This window comes from Chiloscyllium plagiosum, chromosome 23 (assembly GCF_004010195.1).
Source record: "Chiloscyllium plagiosum isolate BGI_BamShark_2017 chromosome 23, ASM401019v2, whole genome shotgun sequence".
Lineage (NCBI taxonomy): Eukaryota > Metazoa > Chordata > Chondrichthyes > Orectolobiformes > Hemiscylliidae > Chiloscyllium > Chiloscyllium plagiosum.
In genome coordinates this window covers 40,658,581-40,678,971 of record NC_057732.1, presented here as the reverse complement: position 1 = coordinate 40,678,971, position 20,391 = coordinate 40,658,581, and the positions used below count along the sequence as shown (strand labels likewise).

The 20,391-nt window shown below is 40.8% G+C and overlaps 1 protein-coding gene across 1 annotated transcript in view; it reads left to right on the top strand.

The window, feature by feature from the left end:
• The window catches only part of LOC122561473 (collagen alpha-1(VII) chain-like), a 133,214-nt gene that overhangs the window by 65,160 nt on the left and 47,663 nt on the right, over positions 1–20,391 (top strand). Inside the window, exons 14-18 of the mRNA XM_043713217.1 lie at positions 8,838–8,918; positions 15,208–15,261; positions 16,673–16,726; positions 17,181–17,243; positions 17,885–17,947. Of these exons, the coding sequence (XP_043569152.1) occupies positions 8,838–8,918; positions 15,208–15,261; positions 16,673–16,726; positions 17,181–17,243; positions 17,885–17,947 (315 nt within the window). The remainder of the gene's footprint in view (positions 1–8,837; positions 8,919–15,207; positions 15,262–16,672; positions 16,727–17,180; positions 17,244–17,884; positions 17,948–20,391) is intronic.

Genomic DNA, 20,391 nt, shown 5'->3' with positions numbered 1-20,391 from the left:
CATTGTTAACAGCTAACTCGAGAATGCAACTTTAAAAAAAAGGGTTTTGATTTACACATGAAAGAAGTGAAACTATCACTGTATTCTAACAGATGAAAGGCTTAACAGACAATCAATTTTTCAATGTATAATTTCAGTTACATCACACTGCAAATTTTTGCTATAAATTCTGTGTTACGATCGAGCCCTCCACAATCACCTGATGAAGGAGCGGCGCTCCGAAAGCTAGTGTGCTTCCAATTAACCCTGTTGGACTATAACCTTGGTGTTGTGTGATTTTTAACTAGGTAAGAACAGAAGTGTCAGCCATCTTGTTCACTCTGAGAGATGGCTCTGAAGGAGCTGGATCAGTGTTAAGGACTCTCCGTGTATAAATAAAGAGTGACTTGGTGACGGGGCGAGCCTCTGTGGAGTTATTTCAAGAAACATATTAGCTATGATCAAATACTGGAATGGACTCAATGGGGCGAATGGTGTAATACTGCCCCTATAACGTATGGTCTTATAGACTTTCTAAACCTAGGCAAATTAAGGCTCTTAAGGCCCTATTAAATGCCACTTTAACTCATCTGCCCTGCTGGCAAGACCCATGCCCTATTTGCACATGAGAAGCTGCCAGTTATAACATAGTAGCCTGGTGGTTCAGTTAGGGATTCCTGATCTGCCTTCACAGAAAGCCACGCACCCACCAATGACAAGGAAGCTTCTGCTGGAAGAGTCCTCTTGCCCTCCATAACCTTATCCCTCTTCAGAGAGGCCTGTTTGCTGGTGACCCAACAGCCACTTGCCTTCTTTATGAGCCATCATCATCGGTTGCTGTTTATTGCATCCTTTGGTCCCAGAACTGGCCACCATTTCGCAAGTCTGTGTAGACTTTACAAATTCTCCCCATGTCTGCATGGGTTTTCTCTGGGTGCTCCAGTTTCCTCCCACATTCCAAAAATGCACAGATTAGGTGGATTGGCCATGCTAAATTGCCCCTAGTGTCCAGGGATGTGCAGACTAGGTGGATTAGTGACAGGAAATGAAGGATAACAGGGATAAGGTAGGGGGTAGATCTGGATGGGAAACTTTTTGGAAGGTTGGTGTGGACTCGATGGGCTAAATGGCCTACTTGCACACTGTAGGGATTCTATTCTAAGGCATTGCTGCAATCAAAATCTTTGCTGGAAAACGTTACTACCTGGTGAAGACTGGAACAGATTTGACTCCAGTACTTCTGCATGTAAATAGCCTGCCAATTACATAGTGCTTAGGTACGTGAAAGATAACTATGAGTAGTATTAGAAAGCCACAAATGTCATAAAACCTTTCCAAAGGTTAATGGCCTTAAAGTGCACTGGGAAGAATATTGGTTAAAGTAAGGCCAAGGTCATTTCCCTTTTATTCTGGTGTCATCTATTGGCATTGACCTTTTGCTAAATTACCAAATAATATTTTAATGTTGTAAATTTGCACTTCAACTTTCAAAGTCATTTTTCAAAGACAATGTGATAAGCAATTATTTCCAAGCATCTAATGTTTTTTGATGAAGTTTTATTGCTAATTGGCCATCAAAATGCAATCTCTCAGCTTGGATTAATACACATTTAATTATTTGCAAACTGATCCCTGTTGACCAGTTAATCATGGTTGGGTTAATCTGCATTAAAACCATGTTCATTCTTATTTGTGGACTCTTGTTTACATTGAAAAACTGTAATGTTTATATTTCCCTGCGTACTGATAAATCCTTCAGCATATCTGTAGGATTATGGGTTTTGGGAGCTATTTCCTTCAGAACATAATGTGCTTGTCTCATTACTTTTATCACTTTTTGAAAGGTCTACATATTCGAAGTATGCAATTAATCAGTCTTTTCTTCCTTCAGAGAAGAAGGTTGGCAGAATATAACCAGATAGATAAATTAATCAAGACTTTTTTCCCATTTACAACTTTTTTCTTTGAACATTTGATCAGCAGAAAATGTGATACAGTATTCTCACAAGCTTAAATAAAGAATCTTGCATAGATTAGTAACAAGACCTGCCATAATAAGGTTGTGCCGTCACACTGTTACATTTTTGCAAAGTATATCACCAATATTTCCTTCTGATGGCTCATCCTTGTGCATTAGTTAGTGACCATACAGATAACGAGAACAATGATTTGAAAATATAGATGTATTGAGTGTCAGTCATGAATTGAAACTTGATTGTGTACCCTGTTAGACTGAGGCCAGATGAGAGAGATTGAAAACAACTGGGACAAACAGAGATCTTAGTCTGCTCGGATGGATCAAAGAGAAATGTAAAACCAAATAAAAGGATTGTGATGAAACATTCACTTTAATTTGGTGCAATGATCATTGTGTATCAGAATTATCACAAGAATTTTCAGTTTCAATTGAATGATTGTTGTCAGTTTCTGATCCTTTAATAAAGGTCCTTCAAATTGTTGCAAATGTGTTTTACAAAAATTTGCTCAGGGCCTCTCATTCTATGGTGCAATTGTTTCAGAAACCCAGTTTACACATAATGGCTTCTCAGTGCACTTCTGGCAAAGTTAAATCAGTGGAGTGGAAACAGCTCTGTGGATATTTCAGCCTTGATTCACAAACTCATCTGACATTCAGCTAGCTGACAAATGGGTTTATGATAGCTTGGACACTCTAGTCCTGATTTTTGATTGGACTAATCAATCCAATTCGACTTGGTATTTCGGTAGACAGGAGAAAGGTGAAATCACGAGAGCTCCATCCACCTTGCAGTCAATGTAGCTCCAGGGATGGGTCTTGGATTCGTACCAATGGAACCATCTACTTCAATAGCCTCGTGCATTATTGAAACATATACTCCAAGTCTTCCAGTCTCTAGACCTTAGGAGATGGATGTTTGATTAGAGATTCATATTAGGAAACTGCTGGTCTCCTGATGCGCTGATCTACATGTGAATTGTCCAGGAACTTTCAACTTCTGATGGTATTTCCTTCCTCCCTGAGGCCCTCTGTTAAATAATTCAACTCAAAGCTACAGTCACAGACTTTGGCCAGTTCTGATGTACTTACATGAATAGTTACCAGGAAATATTAGCCAGAAAAATATCTGGTCTAATACTTGGATAACTGCAGAATTGACCCTTCTAATCACTCAAATTGATCCTTCTGACTAAACCTTTGATCCAAATCAACTGTCCCTGCACCCAATTACAACCTCACCCATCTACCCACTATATTGACCTATGACTTTACCCACTTACTTCACCCACCTATCCTTTCACTCATTCATCCACCCACCAATTCTGTAACATTTTAACTGGACCTTTAAACTGGCCGTAAAGAAGGTGGTGCCATAAAAAGATCTTGCCTCTACTTTGATGAAGCTCCTTGAGGAATATTTTGCGCCATGTTTCTGGTAAAATCAGACTCCGAACATCTGGCAAAAAATATGGAGCAGTGTCAAGTTGAGGAGGATGCTTTCAGTGTAGCAGTAATCCTGTGACAACTGTGACTATTCAGAAGATCTAGCGATTAAATTGTGGGTTTGTAATAACTTACAATGTTCTGATGTGCAGGATATCAAATATTAATGACTCCCATAATTCATGGTCATCCAGGATTTCTAGCCAGTTGTAAATGTTTTAAAGGTCAGTGGATGAGCACATTGATATGAAAGTGTATTTCAGCTATTTCTTAACTATTTTCTTCTTTTCTTGTAGTGTTTTCTTTCTCCACTTCATGTTGATTGTGTATCACCTTCTGTTCTTGGCATCATTACTGTCACTATTGGGGTTTATTTTACGCGTTGGCAAAGATGAGAGTCAATGCAGGGGTACTAGGCATGAAAAGCTGCATTTGAGTTGTCATTTGTTCACTGATTTATATCAACTCTCCCACATATGCAACAAGGTTAAATAGACCTCACTCAGAACCATACCCAGTTCAAGTGGAAGCTCATAGTCCCAAAAGCATGAGCATTATCTGTTTCCAGCTTAATACAAAATGTGAGTATTAGTTAACACAAGGGCAATTCTACTGGATGCCATACCTTGATATAATATGTATGTGATAAGTAGTGAAGTCATGCACCTTGTGATTGATCCACTTAGAGAAAATGGCCAATTTATATCTTCTTTCTTGAAAGGAATGAAGTCAAGACCACATTTTAAAAACCCTCTTTGAATTTTACAGATATATAGAAGGGCAGATAGTATTCAGCAAGCGGGGAGGCTGCAGAAAGATTTGGACAGGTTAGGAGAGTGTGCAAAGAAGTAGCAGATGAAATATAATGTGGGTAAGTGTGAGGCCATGTACTTTGATACGAAGAAGAGAGGCACGGACTATTTTCTGAATGGGGAGAAAATTCAGAAATCTGAAGTCCAAAGGGATTTTGGAGTCTTAGTCCAGGTTTCTCTTAAGGTAAACTTACAGGTTGAGTCAGTAGTTTGGAAGGCAAATGCAATGATGGCATTTATTTTGAGACGGCTTGAATATAAAAGTAGGGACGTACTTCTAAGGCTTTATAAGGATCTGGTCAGAGAACATTTAGAGTATTGAAAACAATTTTGTGCCTCACACCTCAGGAAGGATGTATTAACCCTGGAGCGGGTCCAGAGGATGTTCATGAGAATGGTTCCAAGAATGAAAGGCTTAAAATATGAGGAACATTTGAGGACAATACTTGATGGAGTTTAGAGGGATGAGGGAGAATACATCCAGGTTAGAGATTATATACAAAAGAAGACCACGCTCTTGGCTCAGCCTTACAAATCTGATATAGAGAGAAGAGTGCTCCAATGTGGGAGTGCTGTCTCCGTTAGTACCATATACCACCTGCAGAAAGGGAGGATCTTGGGGGATATGCAGAGACACTATGGGATCTAGATTCAGGAGTTAGAAGATCTCATCTGAAACATCAGAGGACATATGGGGAAATATAAAGAAAATTTCAATATGCAATAAAGCACAAGCTATGCAATTGAAGATCCTTCACAGGGCCCATATGGCATCAGAGAGGTTAGCAAAGTTTAAGAAAGGATCTTCTCCGAAATGTAAAATTAGCGTAAGCACCCTCACACATTGCTTTTGGTCCTGCTACAAGATTCGAGGATATTGGGGTGCCATAGTGTATTAGCTGAAGAAGATCCTAGGAATTGAAGTTAAGGAGGATCCAGTATCTCTTCTTTTGGGATTACCGAATCTGCCCTCTCTGGGTGAGGAGAAAGTGAGGTCTGCAGATGCTGGAGATCAGAGCTGAAAATGTGTTGCTGGAAAAGCGCAGCATGGGCGACTTCAACTTCCCAAATATTGATTGGAAGCTCTTTAGATCAAGTAGATTGGATGGGGCTGTGTTTGTGCAGTGTGTCCAGGAAGCTTTTCTAACGCAGTATGTAGATTGTCCAACCAGAGGGGAGGCTATATTGGATTTGGTACTCGGTAATGAACCGGGACAAGTGGTGGGCTTGTTAGTGGGTGAACATTTTGGTGATGGTGACCACAATTCTGTGACTTTCACCTTGGTTATGGAGAGAGATAGGTGCGCACAACAAGGTAGTTTTTATAATTGGGGGAAGGGAAATTACGATGCTGTAAGGCAGGATTTGAGGAGCATACGTTGGGAGCATAGGCTGTCAGGGAAGGATGTGGTGGAAATGTGGAACTTCTTCAAAGAGCAGATACGACGTGTCCATGATATGTATGTACCTATCAGGCAGGAAAGAAATGGTCGTGTGAAGGAGCCTTGGTTGACGAGAGAGGTTGAATGTCTGGTAAAGAGGAAGAAGGAGGCTAACATAAGGTTGAGGAAACAGGATTCAGACAGAGCAGTGGAGGGATACAGGATAGCCAGAAGGGACCTGAAGAAAGGGAGTAGGAGAGCTAAGAGAGGGCATGAAAAATCGTTGGCGGATAGGATCAAGGATAACCCCAAGGCATTTTATGCGTATGCGAGAAACCTGAGAATGACGAGAACGAGGGCAGGTCCGATCAAGGACAGTAGTGGGAGACTGTGTATTGAGTCGGAAGAGATAGGAGAGGTCTTGAACAAGTACTTCTCTTCAGTATTTACGAACGAGAGGGACCGAATTGTAGAAGAGGAGAGTGTGAAATGGACTGGTAAGCTAGAAGAGATACCTGTTAGGAAGGAAGATGTGTTGGACATTTTGAACAACTTGAGGATAGACAAATCCCCCGGGCCTGACGGGATATATCCTAGGATTATGTGGGAAGCAAGAGAGGAAAGTGCAGTACCGTTGGCAATGATCTTCTCGTCATCACTGGCAACGGGGGTGGTACCAGGGGACTGGAGAGTAGCGAATGTTGTGCCCCTGTTCAAAAAAGGGAATAGGGATAACCCCGGGAATTACAGGCCTGTTAGTCTTACTTCTGTGGTAGGCAAAGTAATGGAAAGGGTACTGAGGGATAGGATTTATGAGTATCTGGAAAGACACTGCTTGATTAGGGAATGCCAGCACGGATTTGTGAAGGGTAGGTCTTGCCTTACAAGTCTTATTGAATTATTTGAGGAGGTGACCAAGCATGTGGATGAAGGTAGAGCAGTGGATGTAGTGTACATGGATTTTAGTAAGGCATTTGACAAGGTTTCCCATGGTAGGCTTATGCGGAAAGTCAGGAGGCATGGGATAGAGGGAAATGTGGCCAATTGGATAGAAAACTGGCTAACCGGTTGAAGTCAGAGAGTGGTGGTAGATGGTAAATATTCAGCCTGGAGCCCAGTTACAAGTGGAGTTCCGCAGGGATCAGTTCTGGGTCCTCTGCTGTTTGTAATTTTTATTAATGACTTGGATGAGGGAGTCGAAGGGTGGGTCAGTAAATTTGCAGATGATACGAAGATAGGTTGAGTTGTGGACAGTGAGGAGGGCTGTTGTCGGCTGCAGAGGGACTTAGATATGATGCAGAGCTGGGCTGAGGAGTGGCAGATGGAGTTCAACCCTGCCTAGTGTGAGGTTGTCCATTTTGGAAGAACAAATAAGAATGTGGAATACAGGGTTAATGGTAGGGTTCTTAGTCAGGTGGAGGAACAGAGGGATCTTGGGGTCTATGTACATAGATCTTTGAAGGTTGCCACTCAGGTGGATAGAGTTTGTAAGAAGGCCTATGGAGTATTATCGTTCATTAGCAGAGGGATTGAATTCAAGAGTCGTGAATTGATGTTGCAACTGTACAGGACTTTGGAGTACTGTGTGCAGTTCTGGTCGCTTCACTTTAGGAAAGATGTGGAAGCTTTGTAGAGGGTGCAGAGAAGATTTACCAGGATGTTGCCTGGAATGGAGAGGAAGTCGTACGAGGATAGGTTGAGAGTTCTCGGCCTTTTCTCGTTGGAACGGCGAAGGATGAGGGGTGACTTGATAGGGGTTTATAAGATGATCAGAGGAATAGATAGAGTAGACAGTCAGAAACTTTTTCCCGGGTACAACAGAGTGTTACAAGGGGACATAAATTTAAGGTGAAGGGTGGAAGGTATAGGGGAGATGTCAGGGGTGGGTTCTTTACCCAGAGAGTGGTGGGGGCATGGAATGCGCTGCCCGTGGGAGTGGTAGAGTCGGAATCATTGGCGACCTTTAAGCGGCATTTGTATAGGTACATGGATGGGTACTTAATCTAGGTTAGAAGTTCGGCACAACATCGTGGGCCGAAGGGCCTGTTCTGTGCTGTATTGTTCTATGTTCTATGTTCTATGTTCTAGGTCAGGCAGCAGTGTATTCCTGAAGAAGGGCTTATGCCCGAAACGTCGATTCTCCTGTTCTCTGGATGCTGCCTGACCTGCTGCGCTTTTCCAGCAACACATTTTCAGCACCTCTCTGGGTGAGCACAGGAAGAGGTTATTTAACAATCTTACACACATAGAATCACCGGTACTGATTAGGGCCTTTATATAGCCGTGAGGGTTGTATATGGGTATCCGGAGACCCCGAGGGGAGGGGGTAGTGACCTAGCAAATACAGGTATAATACCTGTTGCTCCCATGGATTAGATTAGATTCCCTACAGTATGGAAACAGGTCCTTCGGCCCAACAAGTCCACACTGACCCTCCAAACAGTAACCCACCCAGACCCATTCCCCTAACCTGTATTTACCTCTGATTAATGCACCTAACACTATGAGCAATTCACCTGACCTGCACATCTTTGGATTATGGGAGGAAACCCACACAGACACGGGGAGAATGTGCAAACTCTACACGGATAGTAGCCTGAGGCAGGAATCGAACCTGGGGCCCTGGCGCTGTGAGGCAGCAGTGCTAACCACTAAGCCACCGTGCTGTCTCAACAGTGAGGAAGCCACCGTTTGGTGGTCTCGAACCACCATCCCTTCGGTTAACAGCCGAATGCGCTGACCAATTGCGCCACACTGGACGAGAGCTTCGATGGAAATGCGGCAAGTGGAGTAATGTAATGTAGTGAAATGTAATATAATTTAATTTTATTGGATTGTAATTTAATGTAATACTATTTCACTTAATTTGAGTTTATTTTAACTTGGGTTAGGTAAATATGAAACAATTGTATCCCAAAGAGTAGTAGGTAGTTTATTGTTAACATTACTGTAATAGAATAATGTGGTATTATTTCTACTTTTCTGTATTTTTGTACTTTTATAACTTCTTGTTTTCTTTTTTGTAAAAGAGTAAACATCTTTCAATAAATATATATTAAAAATGAGGTTATCGAGAGAAAGTTGGAAAATGGGGTTAAAAAACCTATCAGCCATGAATGAATGGTGGAGCAGATTCGATGGGCCAAATGGCCTAATTTCTGCTCCTTTATCTTAAGGTCTTATGTTCTGAAGAGTTAAATTGCAGCTAATTTTCATTCATCTTTTTCTCATGGTTTACTTTAGGGCAGGGCTGGTCTTGATGGTAAAAGTGGAGGTAAAGGAATGAAAGGAGACAGAGGCTTGCAAGGACGGAAAGGTGAACTGGTAAGGCAAAACAATGCATTTAAGATCATAACTCATTCATCTCATTTATTTATTCAGGTAATGGGACAAATCTATTTTTAAATCAATCAGTTCAGACACCTCTGGAGCAAGTGTGACCTGAACTTAGATTCCTGGTCCAGAGATAGGGACATTACCACTGCACCACAATAAACCTTAGTTGTATACTTCAACAGACCTACCTCTTGATCCTCAATCAACTTTGTAATGTTTGGCCTCACTAGCTCCAAATTTTCAGGTTGTGTTTTGGGGTTTGGAGCAGATATGCTTCTAGCCCACCATGACAGCACTGCAAGGGTGTAACACATTTACATAGGAAGCTTACAATACAATACAGCACAGGCACAGGCACAGGCCCTTCAGCCCACCAAGCCTGCACCAATTCCTGTTCCTTATTTAGACCCACTACTTATTGCTCATGAGCAGTATCTCTTCGTCTGTTCGCCTCACGTTCATGTGTCTGTTAAGATATACCTTAAAAGGTGCTAACGTGCCTGCTTCCACCACCTCCACTGGCAGTGCACTCCAGGCACCAACCACCCTTCAGGTGTAAAACGTTCCCTGCATTTCTCCCCCAAACATTCCCCCTTCTACCTTGAATCTATGCCCTCTTGTAGTTGAACTTTCCACCCTGGGAAAAAGCTTCTTACTATCCACTCTGTCTATGCCTCTCATAATTTTGTAGACCTCCATCAGGTAACCCCTCAGTCTTTGTCTTTCCAGTGAAAACAGTTCAAAACTATCCAACCTCTCCTCACAACTAAAACCCTCCAGACTAGGCAACATCATGGATAAACCCTTTCTGTACATCACCAAAGCATCCACATCCTTCTGGTAATGCTATGACCAGAACCGCAAGCAAATGTGACCAAATGTGGCCTAACCAAAGTTTGGTGTAGCTATAACATAATTTGCCAATTCAATATCCCAACCAATGAAGGCAAGTGTGGCTTGATGACTTTATCCACCCCTGTTGTCACTTTCAGGGATCCATGGACCTGTACACCTAGATCCTTCTATAAGTCAATACTCCAAAGCGTTTAGCATATCATTTGCACCTGATTTTGATCTTCATAAATGCATCATCTTACACCTGCCTGGATAGAACTCCATCTGCCATTTCTCTGGCCAAATCTGCAATCTATCTATATCCCGCTGATACCTTTGACAATCCTCCTCACCACCTGCAATTCCACCAATTTTGGCATCTGCAAATCAACCAGTCAGACAACCCATATTTTCCTCCAGATCATTTATATATATTACGAACAACTGGTCCCTGCAGAAGACACTAGTCATTGATCTCCATTCTGAAAAGCATTATTCCACCCCCCACCTCTCTCGGTTTCTATGACAAAGCCATTCTTGTATCCATTTAGTCAGCTCACCCCAGATCCAATGAGACACTACCCTCTGTACCAGCCTGCCGTGAAATACCCTATCAAATGCACCACTAAAGTCCATGCAGACAGTATCCATTACCCTTCCCTTAACTTCCATTGCAAATGTAAATATGATACTGTTGGGAGTTCCTCTTTTGGGCACAAGTAGCAAAAAAAAATTTGTTGCTGTGAGAAAACTTTTAAGATGTAATAGTGGCTCACATGAAAGTAAATGAAACTTGAAGAGCCTTCATGGACTGGCAATATTGGCAGAATCTCACAATGTTGCCCTGGGGATGGGTGGCTAGTTTTGAAAACAGAACAAGATCCACGCAAACTGAAATTGAAACAATGTAAAAGATTGAAGAAAAAAAAACTAATATACATGGTCATTTTATACAAAATGCCTTAGCTCTTAACTTGCATTAAAAACTCCCCCCGGTATTTTACACTGATATAACTTTCAAAAATGAGCTGTCCTTCTACCCCAGCAATTTTATAATGCTAGATTTGACAGAAAGGGGATGCAGATTTAAATTTTTTGTGCTACTTGCAAAATAAGTCAAGCCCAATTATAACCTTCATGTGAAGTAGAGTTAGTGGCTAGAGGGCAATCAAAGCAGGCATGCAGATGTAATTTAGCAACCGTCTCAATACATACCTAATGGAGTCATCCTTGATTTTCATAGTTCTATTGCAAACTCATACTTAACGGAGTCATCTTGATTTTCATATTTCTATTGTAAACTTTGCACTTGCACCCTTCTGACCCAGGTACAATATATTTAAAAGGGTATGCAAACAAGCTTAGGGGGCAATTCTCAGATAATTACATTTCGATACATTTGCTGTATGACGTTGAGAATGAAGCAGGAGTTTAGTTTTATGCAAAGAATCTGTTGCACATATTGCACCCACAGCAATGCAGAAGAAAATCATTGATGCCTAAGCTGCCATTTCCCGCATAGCAGCAAGTGGGCGTGAAAATTATCAGCAGTCCGAATATAGGCCTCTGAGAATTTCTTCGTCAAATTGCTTAATGAGGTACTTGCTTCCCAGCTTCACAGATGTACACCCACACAAGTTCACACAGACAGCGGTTGAGTTAACACGTGACAGCTTAACTGAAGTACAATTTCTGCAACACAGCAGTGGATGTCACCTGAAAAACTTAAAAATGTTTTTGATATGTTAAACTGTAAGAGTATAACCATAACTTTTCTCATGACAAATCAAGTTAGCTAGCAGCCCAGGTATCTTCTTGTGTTGCGTGTTCTATCACATCACAAAGGAGGATTCCATTCAGAGGGTAATGGACAGATGGACAATTAATTATGCAAAATGTAATGAAACCACACATGTTAAAATTTCCTAATGTCAAGTGAATTGGAAAAATATTTCCAAATTTTACAGTTTTTCCTTTTAAATTCCAAATTTTCTCTCTGTGCACTGAGAGGGTTGAAATAACTCCACAGAGGCTGGTATCCATTATCAAGTCCTTGACATTAGTACAGGTCATTCTGACATAGCGGGCAGTTCGTCAACGCAAATTGGCTATAACGTGATTGATGAATTGTGGACATTGTTTGGATAATGCAAACTTTCTACTGAATGGGTATAGCGATTTTCTATAGCGATCTTCCACAGTGGAATTTGTGTGGCGTGATTTTCTATAGCGCAAGATTGCAGAGAAACACAACTGTCGCATTATAGCAGAACAACCTGTACTGCCTCATTCAGAGTCATCTACCAGAACGTCAGCATCTCTGACTCTCCTCTTTTCATATATGTCAGCCAGAGCTCCCTGATTAGACCAGATTAACAGCCCCATTTATTAGTCAGAACTTTGAGTATACGAGTTGGGAGGTCATGTTGCAGCTGTATAGGATGTTAGTTTGGCCACTTTTAGAATATTGCATGCAATTCTGGTCTCCTTCCTATTAGAAGGATGTTGTGCAACTCAAAAGGGTTCAGAAAAGATTTACAAGGATGTCGCCAGGGTTGGAGGATTTGAGCTATAAGGAGAGGCTGAATAGGCTCGGGCTGTTTTTCCTGAAGCGTCGGAGTCTGAGGGGTGATTTTATGGAGGTTTATAAAATCATGAGGGGCATGGATAGGATAAATAGACAAGGTATTTTCCTGGGCTGGGACAGGTTTAGGCTGAGAGGGGAAAGATATAAAAGGAACCTAAGAGGCAACCTTTTCACACATAGGGTGGTGCATGTATGGAATGAGCTGCCAGAGGAAGTGGTTGAGGCTGGTAAAATTACAACATTTAAAAGACATCTGAATGGGTATATGAATAGGAAGGGTTTAGAGGGATATGAACCAAGTGCTGGCAAATGGGACTAGATTAGATTAAGATATCTGATTGGCATGGATGAGTTGGACCGAAGGGTCTGTTTCCTTGCTGTACATCTCTGTGACTTTACAATCAGGGGACACACATTCTATGAGGTCCAGCTAGCTGGCCTTGTTACAATCACTACATTTCTCCCCCTCTGAGTCTGAGGAAATAGACTGGTCTTTTGTCTTGGAGAGCCTCCTGGGGTGTTTCAGCAGCAGGTCAGGTTCCTTCAACTTGGTGCCTGATGTAGGTGGTGTGTAATGCACAGGAGCTTACCTCTTGCACCGGGAGTGCCTGGGTAGAATTTCATTCTCTACCTCTGGCAGCAAAGGTGTTGAGGCGGCTACATCCATCATGTTCATCTCAGATTCTGAGGACTTGTCCATGCTTGGCAGAGAGGGAGGACCACAGGTTCCACCAGTCTTTCTGACTGTCCCAAGTGGTAGGACACCTTTTTCTCCAATACTATTTGTGAATTTGCAGCTTTCAAATGTCATATGCTTGCTCAGGACCATTACACCTACCTGACCTTAAAACGTCACTGGTTCTGACCTTGCATCAGTCATGCCTCTTACCCATGTGGGGTCACTTCCATGATTCATACATCAAACCTTGTCCCCTGTATCAAACTGTCTCTCTCTCGGCAGAGTCTTGTATCTGGCTGTAATGTCCCTGATGCTATTTCACCCTCCCCGCAGGTCCAGGAAGATCAGACTTAACCTGTTGCAGAATCTTCTACCCATTAGCAAGTCTGCTGATGCTATCCCTGTAGTGGCATGTGAGGTGGTCCTATAATCAAATAAGAACCATGACAGCTTGATGTCTAGTGATTCTGTAGGCTGTTTCTTCAAGCAAGCCTTCAAAGTTTGGACTTCTCTTTTCGCCAGGCCATTGGATGACTGGTGGTATAAAATTGTCCTTTATATATTAAATCTCATTCAACTTTAAGCAATAACCAAATTCCCTGTTGATAAACAGCAGTCCATTATCTGTGACCAACACTTCCAGGACTCTGTGTATTGAAATAAACTGCACACAGTTTTTCTATTGCCGTCCCTGTGTTTGATGGACTGATCCTATGTATGTCCAATCACCTTCAGTGGGTATCTACAATGACTAAGAACATTGAACCTATGAGAGGACTTGCACAGTTGATGTGCAACTGAGTCCAAGATTTACCGAGTCCAAGATTTACCCAGTCATTCCCATGGATGTGGGGACGCTGCTTCAGTAATTTTTGTCCTTGTTGGTGATCTCGGCACTGTTCATCAATGTGGCTATGTCTGCATCCACTAGACATAATATCTCACTGACATCTTCATTTTAGAGACACCTGGCTGGCCCTGGTGGAGTTCAGCTAGTATTTGACAGTGATCTTGACTCTTGCTCCCCATAACAGTAAGCCAACTTCTACTGAGAGCTGCTCTCTCCAGGTCCAAAAAGGTTTCAAAGCTAATTGTGACAGCCCTTTGGTTACTTTCATCACCACCAGTTGTTTCAGTAAAGGACTGGATTCTTCTGCATGCAAAGTCTGATATTGTCAACTGGAACCAGGAGCATGTCCAGAAAATTTAACCATTACAGACTCTTTCATTGGGGTACCACCCCAATTGGTAGTGTATCTGCTTTTGGGAGGCAGCTCCATGCAATCACATTTGTTACTCAGCCTCTTGGACAGTGTTCTAACTTAGCACTTAGTGTTAGAGCCTAAACTGCTGCGAGTGACTTTCTTCAGGATCATGTTTTACTTCTGTTGCCACTGAAATAACTCCACAAAGATTAGTATCTGTCACCAAGTCACCCTTTATTTACACAAGAACAGTCCTTGACTTTAGTCATGCCTCAATAAAGGTCAACTACCAGAATGTCATTCCACTCTGACATTCCACTTTTATATGTCATCCATGACTCCCTTATTGGACTATTCTATGAAACCCAGCTGACTGACCTTGTTACAAGGGGTATGTGGACAATTTCTTAATTGAATATTATAACAAATGTGTATTTCTGTAAAGCAGTGAATATTTAAGAATAGGTGATCTTAATAGGGCCATGTTTATCAGGTGTACTGTTAACAAAGTGAGTGGCACACACTTGATGCCCAGCTGTGTATGCCTATTGGTAATCCCATTGGTATTGTGAACCACAGCCCTTTGAAGTCATTGAAGGAATAGTATGAATCTGGCACCTTACCAGAATACAGACATAAAATCTGGGCTGGCTCCCTCGTATACTACTGAGGGATTGTTGCATTCCCATGTTTCATTGGATTCAGTCTGTCTGTTCTGGTTCTTGTGACCTTTGAAGATGGTCATGACATTATCTTAAAAGGAACAGGAAAGTTTGCAATTATCTTGATCAATATGGCTCTTGAATCCAATATTGTGAAAAAAACAAATTAACTGACAAGTTGTCTCATTACTGATGATAAATGTTTACTATGTTTAGATAAGGCAATAAGTCATTGTGCATGGGTGCTATAAGATGTATGAGAGTTGTATTAAAACATTTTGTGTGTGCAAGTCATTTTTTTCTGCTTCAGGGGCATAAAGGTGACCAAGGCTTAAAAGGAGACAAAGGGCCTAAAGGTGAGAAGGTAAGGAGACATTAATACAATTTTACATTGACCATTTGGAACAGTTATGCACGAGAAAACTTTACAGAAACACTGCAATACTGCCCCATGGTGAAGCAGATTTAGGCATCTCCAAACAGAATCATGGAATGATGGGACCAAGGTTCCTTATTTGTCTTGTCTCAGTCATACTTCAGTAAAGGAGAGCCAAGATCCAGGACCTCCTTAAAGCAAGATTCCAAGCTAAGCTTGGATACAAATTCTCCATCAGTTATTTCTAATTTGCTTTCATGTGGCCAGCAAAGGGTATTATTGGATGTGACACTCAGAAGGCATTTCTTTCAACACCTAAGACTGGCCTGTGTATGACATTGTATATTAGAACATTGTTAAGCAATACCTCCATATTAAAATTTTAACTCTGTTTTCAAATTCTTTCATGGTCTCACTGTTTCCTTTTTTTTTTTGACTTTGACAAAAAAAACCCTACAGACGTCTAAAAACTAAAACGTTCACAAATTCTGCCTTCTTGTTCATTCTGCAACTACAAAACCACAAAATCATTGTAGCAGACATGCCTTCAGATGACTGGGTTGTAGTCTCTGGATTTTCCTCATTAGACATCATTATCTCTTTTTTCCCTTCTTGAGGATGTTTCTTCAAACCTATCTCCTTGTGCAAGCTTTCATTTGCCTAAGCTGACAAATAAGGAACCTCGGTTTTGTTTTGTTTGAAAATGTCCTTGTGAAATGTCTTGAATTAATGATGTTCCATGAAAGCAAAGTGTTGGAATTGAAATGTGCTGATCCACTTTTTTGCCCAATCTTCCTGGTAGCTGGATGTGGGAAATTTTCTGGGTGTTTTCTTTTGCATTGCAGACAGTGAGCTGAAATCCATACATTAAGAACATGTGACACTACCACAATTTGCTTTGTGGGAAGGCAACTAGAGTCAATGAGATTCTATTGGCAATACTGTTAACTGCAGCTTACTGGAGGATCATTGACATTTTCCCATAGAAGCATGAAACAACAATATTCCAGAAAAAAAAACATCTGACTGCTTTTGAATGAGTAATAAGTATGGACAATGGAAATGTGGGGTTGAATTATTTTGGCATGAAAGGGGTGTCAACAACAGACAGGAAAGACAGGGCAGCCTTGATTTGGCAACTCCCCAGCCAGGTTTTTCAGTGCTCAAGTTCAATTCCTATTTACTCGAGAGGTATTTAATAACCTCTGATCAGGTTGATCAGAAAATTTCAATTATATTGGAAATTTCGGTAGACACACTCATTGTCTTCCTACACTTTCACTGTTACCTGTTATAAATGCTGTCACATGGTTCAATGTGATTCTAATGCCCCCTCATGTATGCAGTCTGAAGAATGTGAACTTAGGTTAGCACTAACAAAGGTTATCTTTCTATTCAGGGATCACGAGGTCTTCCAGGACAAAGAGGACAGCCAGGGATTGGAGCTGAAAGGGTAGCCTTTTTAAAAAAATTACCTGTTGATTCAGATTTCACTTTATCATTTCTGTCTTATTGCAGGTGATGCAGTTTAATGGGTTTGTTCACTAAACTAGGAGTAGGTGAACAGTACAAATATTCTGGGCGATTTGTGATATAAAACAGAGATATGAAACAGGTTATAAAATAACAATTGTAACCTGTGGTCAAATGCATTGCTTAAAGCAAGATAAGAAAAGGTCACCAATCCACCTAAATAAATGCATTTTATTAAATTCACCAAATCTTTGTACTTAAAAAGACTAATACAATTCCATCTCTTTTAAGAGTCAAGAGAAATTGACAGGTAAGGAAAATATAGAAATATGGAATTGAATAGAGTAGTGTAGATTTTAATAGGGACAATAACTGAAGTTTGGCTCAGGTACCGGTCAGTATGGCCATTAAACATGTTTTGTCTTATTCTAAAGGGTGACAAGGGTGAACCAGGGTTGCCAGGAAAATTGGGATTAAACGGTCTTCTGGGACTAAAGGTTAGTATCTGTCTCTCTATTTCAACAATGTTTTCCTAATATGTGAGGAATTGAAACCATGTAAAATTTAAACATTCAGTAAAAGTCAGTAATGATAACTCTTAACGCAGAAGAAATCTAAATAATTATTTACATTTAAAGATAGCTCTGAGTGCCACACTGTAAGGTGAAACTTGCTATCACATCTAATAAAAGAGATGAAGTGCATAAATGCAGTTAAGGAAAATACACAAGGGAGAAAGCAAATAAAGCGCATTCTGATAGAGTACAATAACATGAGATAGCAGAAAGCATATATGAAGCATAAATACGTAGCCTGTTTCTGTCTGAAAATCTGATGTGATGCTATGCCAAACCTTGGTATTTGAGCGAGGGACAAATAAATAATATCATTTTAAATTCCCATAAAAGTTTTTATCAATTTAATCTCAATAAAAATAATTAGTAGGATTCTTTATGAGCAATTTTGGTGAAGGACAAAAACTCTAAGTGCTGGAACCCCACCCAGACTGATGAAAATAACCTTCTGTAGACTTCAATGATACTTATGCAGAACAAATTGACGAACAGTCTTTGGCTTAATTAATAATTGCACATATAAAGGTGTTGGAATTTTCACTAAGCCTTTCTGTGTAAACCAGGGAGCACGTGGACTTCCAGGCGTTCCAGGTTCCAAAGGCATTCCAGGAGAAAAAGGGCAAAAGGTTAGTCTTTTTAAGGTCTATTACTTCCTTCAGTAATGTTAAATAGTCTGAGGCGGGATTTTTGCAAATTTGAATGGACAATACTGCCATTTAAAAAAAGGTGTTATCCAATTCTGGGCTTGCCAAACCCATACCTCAAGCCTTCAATTTTCACTGACATGGGATAAGTCTAGATGTTGAGTTTGCCTGCTGCTTACAGAAAGCACAGGAAAACCAAGCCACTCAGATTTAATCCCTCAGTCACTATTAAATTTTGGAAGACACAGAAATAATTGGTGTTAATTAACTCAGTAATGATCCTAATTCACATCATGGATTAGTGGTGCTGGGAAGAGCACAGCAGTTCAGGCAGCATCCGAGGAGCAATACTCCTCGGATGCTGCCTGAACTGTTGTGCTCTTCCAGCACCACTAATCCAGAATCTGGTTTCCAGCACTCTGCAATAATTGTTTATATCTAATTCACATCATGCCAAGCTGATGAGTTTCATCATTGGATCCCTTTGGACTTCCGACATAATTGTGGGAGGATTTCATGCTGCAAGGTAATTCAGAAGTGGCCTCTCCCATTATTACATAATTCTTGACACAGTGTTTTTCAACATGGTGAGCTGCATTAAATCCAGTCCATTGACAGTAGATAAAAATGTCAGCACTATGGCTGAGCATAGGACAATCAAAGTACTTCATGAGCTTCAATAAAATTAGTATACTGCAGATGCTGGAAATCTGAACTAAAAAAAGAAAATGATGAGTAAACTCAGCAGGTCTGAGTTGGGGCGGCACGGTGGTGCAGTGGTTTGCACTGCTGCCTCACAGCACCAGGATTCCAGGTTCAATTCCAGCCTTGGGTGACTGTCTGTGTGGAATTTGCATATCCTGCCCGTATCTGCGTGGGTTTCCTCCGGGTGCTCCGGTTTCCTCCCACAGTCCAAAGATGTGCAGGTCAGGTGAATTGGCCATGCTAAATTGCCCGTAGTGTTAGGTAAGGGGTAAATGTAGGGGTATGGGTGGGTTGCGCTTCGGCGGGTCGGTGTGAACTTGTTGGGCCGAAGGGCCTGTTTCCACACTGTCGGGAATCTAATCTAATCTAGTCTGGCAGCATCTGTGCAGAGAGAAACAGAATTAATGTTTCAAGTCCAACATGATTTCTTCAGAACTCGGAACTTTGAGGAAAACTCATTTTGGAATTGCTAACTCCACAGACTTTCTCCAGCACTTTCTATATTCGCTTTATTAGCATTGCAATCTCAACAGATACTTAACTTATTGGAAATATAATTCTGAAAGTTAGACAAAATGTGACAAGTAAAACAAGCACAAGGACTGCAGCAGTTCAAGATGACAGCACACCACCACCTTCTCGAAGCAACAAGGGATGGACAGTAAATGCTGGCCAGGCGGCTAGCCGGCCAGAGACATTCACATCCCATGAATGAATGAAAAGTGTAATGATGATATCTTAAGAGGAAACGAGTTAACTTTTTCCAAGGAACACATTAATAGGGCTCTGAGATCCACAGAAAGAATAAATGTCTGCTGAGATTTCAAGTACAAATTAATTCCTTTTCCACTTTTGGGCAAGTTGTTTTATATCCATCAGAAATATCCAATTATAAGGAATTAACATGTGATGGCATCCAAAATCAAATAATAGCTAGTAGATATGTTTACAAAGAGCTAGGAGAAGGAGGGGTATATATTGGCTGCGGATAAAAGCTGCCAATTTATTCAAATCATTGTTTGTGTGGCTCAGTACCAGTTCCAGTACAGAAACACTGTAATTACTATGAAAACATGTTTCTGTCTGTGGCTAATGCCTTTTAAATATAGCATTCTGTTGGCATCATCAGAAATACATAAAATAGAAAAAAGATTCCTGGCAGGATTTTAAAAAATAAAATTAAAGCTCAATTCCACTAAACTGCAAACCACAATAGAAAAAGAAAAAATGTGGACTAACATCAGAATGCAGACAACACACTAGAAACACAAAGAGAAATTAATCCAAGAAACCAGATAAAATCAGCTGTAGGGACAGACAGAGAGACACTGAATTAAGTAACTATACAGATGACAACTTTCAACCACAGGAAGAGAGAAACAAGAGACTGATCGATATTACTACACAACTACTAACAATTGTTAGAGACTGCACAGTACAAATATCAACCATGGAGAGATATATCAAAGTATCTGCATACTGCAAATCACAACATAAAAATCTACATCCGATAGGTTACCATTTTGATTAGACTCTTCATCATTTCTGAGAAATTAACCTAACACCATTTGTTTGAGGATGGTGCATACTGGAAATTATCTGGGAATCCTTCTACTCCCTCAATGTTTCTATTTACCTCATTTATGTGTGTTAAGGATATTTCTGCCAAAGTTAGGTTGACAGAAGTCATAGGGATATATTCACCTGCAATATGTCTTACA